Source organism: Melanotaenia boesemani, chromosome 15, assembly GCF_017639745.1.
Source record: "Melanotaenia boesemani isolate fMelBoe1 chromosome 15, fMelBoe1.pri, whole genome shotgun sequence".
Taxonomy (NCBI): Eukaryota; Metazoa; Chordata; class Actinopteri; order Atheriniformes; family Melanotaeniidae; genus Melanotaenia; species Melanotaenia boesemani.
Window position 1 is genome coordinate 14,814,373 of NC_055696.1, and position 8,358 is coordinate 14,822,730.

The 8,358-nt window shown below is 41.4% G+C and overlaps 1 protein-coding gene across 1 annotated transcript; it reads right to left on the bottom strand.

The window, feature by feature from the left end:
- Positions 1-470: 470 nt before the first annotated feature.
- On the bottom strand, positions 471-7,295 carry drd1b (dopamine receptor D1b). Its single transcript, XM_042009287.1, has one exon. It carries the CDS (start codon positions 5,768-5,770, stop codon positions 4,379-4,381), a length of 1,392 nt encoding a protein of 463 aa, XP_041865221.1. The 5' UTR covers positions 5,771-7,295; the 3' UTR covers positions 471-4,378.
- Between the last annotated feature and the right edge of the window lie 1,063 nt (positions 7,296-8,358).

The following is an 8,358-nucleotide window of genomic DNA, read 5'->3' on the forward strand; positions in this document are numbered from 1 at the left end:
ACTGATTTATATTAAATTCTGCCTTGGGGTTAAATGTTGATGAAACAGCTTCCAACTGTGCAAGATAAGAGACATAGAAGCAGAGTTGGAAGAGTTGTTGTTGTTTCACTCTATAGAGGCACAACATTAAAAGTTCAGGCTGTTGATTATTTTGCACATTACAAACCCTGATTTGTAATGACATTCAGACATTCGCCACAAACGAGGTGGAGGAAGTCATAGAGGAAGAGGACGTGTCAACTGTCAAGTGGCCGTCAGGTTATGTAAATGCAGGGCAAAGGCAGGAACACATTGAGGACACCACGCTCAGGCAGCTGGAAAAAAATATGCGTCACTGTTCAAAATCAATTCCAATTGATCCTCTGCAGTGGCATAATCTTCCAATACCCACTGAGAATCAAAGGTACACTACCCTCTCACATCTAAACACCTCTCTTAAGCAAGCACAATGCAACAAAAAGACACATGGGAAAAAAAACATACATACATGTTTATTGTACAAGAAGAGTACATTTTTCCTTGTTTCTTATTTTTTTTTCTTATTTTTTTTTTGTTTTGTTTTGTTTTGTACAAACTGTAACCTAAATAATTCTGCAGGTTATATACTTTGACATCACTTTCATGGATGAACACCAGAAACATGTAAATAAATGAATACATAAACAGTCAGTGACTGTTGCATCTTACTGTAGATTTTAATCCCACACTGGAGAAAACATACAGCATAAGTCTGCTACACACATTAAGGACTCTGAAAGATAAAAAGCACTTGTGTTCATCACGACTACATTTTTAACATCATTATACAATACTATATCCCTGCACTCCCTAACCCATAATACTGCCATTGACTTTTTTCACCTATATGAAGCTCTGTCACTGAATTGAGGTTGAGGTAGGGACTCTGTCATTGCTCTAGATAGTTGAATGAGGTGAAACATCATCATTAAAATGGCTCCACAACCCCAACGCCTGGGAATGTTGCTCAGACCTACATCTGCTGGTTCACTCATCGAAGGAAAATGAGGCGAAGGAATTCTGCAATGTCAGATTTGTTTAAGTCGTCATACTTCATGTTACTACGCTGATTGAGAGAACATGTACTGTCACCATCGTGCCCCAAAGGAGCTCATAGGGCAGCCTGGAGGAAAGTCTTCATATCCAAACAAAACATTTTGCTATTGTGACTTTTTTTGCCTAACATTGCCCCTTCTCCAAAATCAAAGCAGTGGCAGCTGCAAAGATGACTCACCGAGTTGACAAGGTGAAGGCTTGGGGAGTGGGGAGGGGGAAGGGTTACATGGAGGCAGAATACAGCAAAGATCATGTCAACTCTCAGCTGGAGGTTTCTATAAATGTATATAAACAGCATTTATGAAAAACATCTGGTAAACCTGTGGATCCCAATGATGTCACAAAAAATGGCAGATTAATCTGTAACCCACCCCCCCTCAATGTCAGCTTCCCACACACTGGTTAAATTACAGCATATGCTACAATACAGCCACATTCAGCCAGAAGTAAGAATTTTGGCAAAAACAAACAAAAAAAAAAACACATTAACAGTATAATTAATAGCAAAGTGACTCAGTGTAGCTCCGATTCAGCACTTTGACAGATTACTGTAAGGAAACAGTGGGCTCTGTCTGTTTAATAATAAATTCAATCTGTGTTAACATTGAGAATGTACGTCAGGTCGACAGAGGCAGCGAAGACAAAAGAGAAAGAGAAAGAGAAAGAGGAGGACGGAGGTGTGGGGAGTTCAGGGCAGGGGAGGATGGAGGGGCAGTCTTCCCCGAGGCAGTTTCCTTTCATGTCCGAGCCTGACAGATTATACACACTTCATGTTTTATCGCATCTTTGTGCTGGCATGTGTTTGGAAATAATTATGGAGTAAATTTAGAAGAACTGTTGCACAGTGAGAAAGGAGGGTGGTTGAGCTGATATGGCTGAGTATTTGTAAAAAATAAAAATAAAAGAAAAGACATGGCAGAGTGTAAAGAGGGAAGTAACAGCATGTGGCACTTTTAAGCTTGAGCACTTGCAACATTAAATGAAATCATAAGAAAAGTGTGCTAATCCAAATTGCACTTCACGAACATTAAAGTCCAGACTGATGGAGCAGCATGTGGGAGGTTGCGGGGAGGCTAAAAGGACAATGAGGTGCTTTTGTAATGGGCCAAGCCGCATATTGAGCCAAAAGCTTCCCCCCCGCTTTGCTGCCATCTAGATAGCATTGGATTTTCCAGCGCAGGAAAATCAAATGCTTCATTCAAGACCAATTGCTTTCTATTGGATGGGCTCTTCCTTTCTCCAATGTGCAACAGTTCCACGGCTTTGCAAACACAAACAATATGCACTGAACACGGCATGCACTGTTCCCAGCAACACCAAAATGAACAGAAAGACTTGGCATGTAGCATCTTGAGAGCTAATTATATCAGACTTAGAGAGATGTATGCCACACTAAATATATGTCACTTAAAATCCACCTACATGAAAGTGACAATAAATTCTGGCTTATATCATTTAACACTGCATTAACAGTAGCTTACATTATCCTTAATATTTTTTAGAATCAGCACTGTTATGTAATTTCTAAAAGCGTAAGTCCTACTATTTATCTTTTTTGTTGTTGTTGTTGTTCGGGTATGATTAGTATATTCTCTTAAAGTAGCTCACTTTAGCTAGTGTTTGATATTGTAAAGGTTTAGATTAAATCAGCCATAAAATGGGAAATTGCATGAGATATTACAAATATGCAAATATGACGCATTGAATCAATAGTTGCATAAGAGTAGCATTCTGTAATGAGAACTAACATGATTTAATTTGAATTGCACCACTTGTGATCATAATCTTTTTTGGTGTTTTTCATTTTCAAAATGCAGCTGTGCCAAGACGGAAAATGTGTCCGATACCTCGGGGAGGGGTAATCCTTATTGTGGTGTCTTGTCTGTGACTCCACGTCTGCAAAGAGAGCGACTGTCACACCGCATGCTCCACATTGCTACTACAGCACAGTATGGCTCCCAGCGTGAGCAATTTACAAAATCTGATATCTGCAAGTTTGCAAAAGGTCACTAAGTGTCACTTGTATTCCGGCTGAGTGAACCTGCTGCTCGGCATCCTCGACACAAGGAGTTTCATTTTGTCTCTATGAATTCCTTTTCCTTTATTTAATCTTAAATTATTAACTGGTTGCATTTGCCAAGATGAGAATGATGATCCCTACATTAAGAGAGCAGAGGAAGGACTTAAAATGGAGGACTGCCAAAGGAGATGGTGGGGAGGGTGCGGACAGAAAGATAAATATTAAAGGGAGGTATAGTGCAGGTGCAATGGACCCCGTTGACAGAGAAAATGGAAAGAAGGAGGGAGCTTGTAATGAAAGAGAAAGGGGATTTGCAGAGTGAGGAAAGGCGAACAGGGAAACAGAGAGGACAGGAGAGTGGAGAGATTTGCTGCTGAGTGGCAGGAAATGAGATGAAGCCAGGAGCTGGGAGAAGAAATGGAGGAAAGTTCAAACAAGACAGTCTGTTAAGTCCCAGTTGACTGTGGATCAATCAGAAACTTGATACGGGAATAGAAAGCAAACCATAGCAGTGACTTTCTCCATTTCCCTGTCTTTCTCTCTTTAACATACACATAAACTGAACCTCTGAACAAAGAAGACCTGCGGGATTATAGTGGGGTGGGAGGTAAAAGATCAATATTTATACAAAAAAATTAAACTCTTCTCCCCCATTTACTTATTTTAGCTTTACTCAGAGCATTGTCACTTGGGCTTTTGAGGTCATTTTAAATAGAATGGATCACCACTGCAATACAGGTGTCATTACAAATGTACTGAAGCAAAATAATTGCAAAATGCAGCTAATTTTACTGCACCAATTTAGCCACATTGTTCTCTCCTTCATGAAACACATACAAATCACCTAACTACATGATATTTGACTAATACTACACTTTCCTCCACTGTATATACTGTGTTTAAGTTCTTCCGGAGTAGTACTGTACAGTATACACATGCAAATGTATACATCTTTGTGAGTATTGAAAAGATGAATACATGTGCACTGGTGTTCTGCTTTATTATACAAGTTTTCAACATTTATCATCAAACGTAGCAATTTCATCAATAAATGCTGAAAGTATTTTGCAGATAGTTATATTCAGGATAAAGTGCCTTTACTTTAAAACATTCTGAAGATTTTTCCATGTGGATGTTCGACAGTCTGAAGGTCCCATTACTGGTTCCCTGTCAGGCATGTTTTTAGAGACGTTGTCTCTGAGTTTTGTTTTTCTATTCTCCTGCGTAAGATTTTTCTCGTACAAGCTTCATTGTACTCTGATCCATCTTTGAGCCGCCATTTTCTCAACATGACATGGTTTTATGCTGCCCATTTTGTGTTATGGGATTGATCTTTTCCAGTGTGACCTCAGTATCACTGTCTAAATTTCCAGAGATGGCTGGGGAGGGTTTCTCTACGGTGTTGTTTACCATTCCCACCTCGATCTCCCCTCCATATCCATCTTTCTTCTGGAATTCCTCCTCCTGACACAAGATGCTGTGGGGAATGACATAGCTGGCTGAATTGTTACCCTCCTTTGGGATGTGGCTCTTGGGCTGATACTGACTGTTGGGGTTTGAGGTAGGGGCACCCATGTTGTTGTTAATGCTGACAATCTCGATGGCATTGCTCCCCGGACAGAGCCGGTGGCAACCCAGGAGGATGGAAAAGGCCTTGCGGAAGTCGGCATTGAAGGCATAGATGATAGGATTAAGTGAGGAGTTTGCCCAGCCAAACCACACAAACACATCGAAAGTGGTGGAGCTGATACAGGGGAAGTCTGTGGACCCATCTGGCAAGTGAGGTTCACAGAATGGAACCATGCAGTTCAGAATGAAGAAGGGCAACCAGCAGCACACGAACACACCCATGATAACTGACAACGTCTTTAAGACTTTGGTTTCTCGTTTGAATGACATTTTAAATGAGCTCTCACTCTCTATGTTTGAACTATTCCCCATGCTGCTGTGGCGGTTTTTGGCACTCTCTGCTGCCCGCTCCAGGGCAGATATTCTCCTAATCTGCTTTTGGGCAATACGGTAGATCCTGGTGTACGTTACGATCATTATCGCCACTGGGATGTAGAAGCTGATGAGGGAGGATGAGATGGCGTAGGTCCTGTTAAGGCTGGAGTCACAGTTGTCAGGAGGCAGACCGTTGGGGTACGTCCCATTCAGCTCCGCATAGCTGGTGGTCTGCGCTTTGTGCCAGTTAAGCTGAACAGGGATGAATGAGATAAGGACGGATAGGGTCCATGCTACACTGATCATCAGACATGCCACTTTAGGGGTCATCTTGCGTTCATAGCGGAATGGGCTCGAGATGGCCCAGTAACGATCGACGCTAATCACACACAGGTTCAATATGGAGGCAGTGGAACACATTATGTCAAAAGCCACCCAAACATTGCAGAATGCTCCAAATGGCCAAAACCCCACAATTTCTGTGGCTGCCTTCCATGGCATGACCAAAATAGCAACTAGAAGGTCAGAGATGGCCAGCGAGATGACAAAGAAGTTGGTGACCTTCGACCTCAGGTGCCGGAACTTGGTGACGGCAGCACACACGAGGGTGTTGCCCAGCAGCGTGGTGAAGATGAGCAGGGAGAGGAAGCATCCCGTCAGAACACGTTTAGACGAGTCTCTCTCTGAGGATAGCTGCTTGCCATCTCGTACTGTTGAGAAATTCTGATCCATTGTTTATCTTACGGTGCTAATACAGCGAGAGAGGGGGTGGGTGAGGGGAATGTCAGCAGTCACCCCATCACATCCCCAGCCTGTAGCAGCTGTGCCTCTGAAACAGAGAGTTTTAGACGGACAGAGTCACTGGTGTAGAGGTAAACTGTCTCGGCACCAGCTCTCCTATTGACTGGGTCATCCATTGGATCCTCTTCACGACCACCATTTTTGTTCAAGTGCTGCTATAAATATCTTAAAAATTTTCTTCAGAAATTTCGCTCCCAAATTGAAAAGGTTCATAGATTCCTGTAGCAGCAGCACAGACAGTCGACATTCTAATTTGTAAAGGGAGAAGAATAATCCAGCTGTTGTTTGCATTTGTTCTTCCAGTCAGCACTGTCCTCATAAAAACAGTCGGAAGCAAAAGTAATAATGATCTTAAAAAAAGTTCTTACTTTTTCCCCTCTCTTTGGATGCTGCAACTATCAAGCGTTCAGCAGAGGTTCCACAACATAATGTTGCTGAGCTTTTAAGTCAAAAGAGGTTTGGCCAATCATTAGCCTTATATACCACCTCATCAATAACCTCTATTGATGGGTTTCTCGATGTGTTTATCTGATTTGTTTAATGATCTTCGAGGCGTGTCCCTGTGATTATATTGGTCCCTGTATTGATGCGGATCCTCCCCTGCTGCTAGAATGCTTTCTTTTATAATATGTATATATATAGATATATATCTTTATATATATCTATATATATATATGTGTGTGTGTGTGTCTGTGTGTGTGTGTGTGTTTTTATTAATATTATTTTTCTTTGAATGCAGCTCTATTTTAGTAAATGGCACACTTTCCAGCCAGTATTTCCAACTGAGCGCCGAACCAAAAAATAAAAATATAAGAAAAAAAAAATCCCTCATTCAGATGTCCTAACAATCCATTTGTTGAAAGTAGATGGAAACTTAATAAATTACAGATTAATTAGAAAAAACGTATCATTTCATGTTCACGCTGATATGTTGCTGTAATCCACATGCGTTTTCTTTTGGGTTAGTTCGGTGTCCATTTGTGTTAATGCAACACAGCCACCGCTCCCTCCATCAAAAAAAAAAAAAAAAAAAAAAAACATCCTGGCCACCCACCTAAATTATCTTTGGCAGTCCGATCCTCGTGTTGGCGTCCTTGAAACGGAGGTGCAGTTTATTTTTTCGCCCTCAGTCTTTTATTGACAGCGTGCGCCTCGCTGCTTGGATGTTCGCTCCGGGGCGACTTGAACTGGCTTAAAAACCTTTGGCTCAGAAAAAAAAAAACAACCAAAACATTTAAACACCGTTTGCAAAATCCAAGCTTACATCCAGTTCGTGTCTTGATACAAAGTGCAGAAAGAGCTCAGCCTCTCTGTGCTTTCTTCCATGGGAAGTCTGTCACGCTGTCCGTGTCCCTTTTCAGGTGTTGCGCGAGTATTCACTTGTTTATATATAAATATGCATTTTCAACCCATCCTTTGTTGTTCAATATTCAGTTAAGTTATACTATGATGTGAGTCTGAATGGCCGGCGGAGAGTGACGGGAATGACTCTGATCTCTCCAAGCGCGTATTCACACGCGCCCCTCTCTCTCCACTCAGCTGCTGCCTGCTGCTGTGCGCCACGGTCTCTTGCCACAACTGCTCCATGCAAGGGTAAAGCCGCGCAAATTTATCCTTTACAGCCTAATGTTTTTAAAAGGGTTAAGTCCTTAAATCATTAATGAGCCCTTTATGACTCAGATTTCTGTCAAAATTTCGAACTCATGAAATGACCAAAACTACGCAGAGACGAAAAACTTTTTTTTTTTTTTTTGTTATTTGAATGATGTGAATCTCAGTCTCAAATCAAATCCTGAATTGGAGTCTTATATCAGTGACTCATCTTCCAGTTTTATTGGCTTTACTATAAGCTCCATTCTGAGTTATTTACACTCTAAATAATGATGGCATTTCCTTGTTTACTTGTACGTCAATTACATCACATATCACTGTCAAAAAGGTGCAGAATCAAAAACTGAGCTAAAAATGGAGGTGAAAATACAACCCAAGTTGAACTTGTTGCCAGCAGGCACAAGAGGCACAAGGAGGCCATCTGCTGGATGAAAAATGGCAGGAGGATGTGGACTCTGACAGACTGTACTGAAGCATTAGTATCAACCTAGAAATCATAACAAAGTCTACATTAAATGAGTCATTTCAGCAGGGAGACCCATAAATTCAGAGAGACAGATATTCCTACTGATTGTATGTAGTGGTAGACTCTCATGGGGACAAAAAGGAAGTCTCCATGATAGGAATTGTTAAATTCTATTATGGAGACTTGGTTTAGGATTAGTGTAACTCAAATTATTGAAGGGCAATGTAATGTCCCCTTGGGTTTATGGACTGTGTATGAGTCAGTGGCACATTCAAACCCACCAACATGAGACAGGGAGGTGAAAGTGAATTACAGTAGCTACTGCTAAGCTATCGTGCCACTGGTTGCCTGGCAGGCCAGGCTATTTTGAATATTAACTATTTAGCAAGCTGAAATCCTCAATGGACTCTGTTTCTCTGTGTGTGTCTGTGTGGCTTTAGTC

Bases quoted from the DNA above. Each gene is read 5' to 3' on its own strand.
- drd1b (XM_042009287.1), bottom strand. From the start codon at position 5,770: ATGGATCAGAATTTCTCAACAGTACGAGATGGCAAGCAGCTATCCTCA.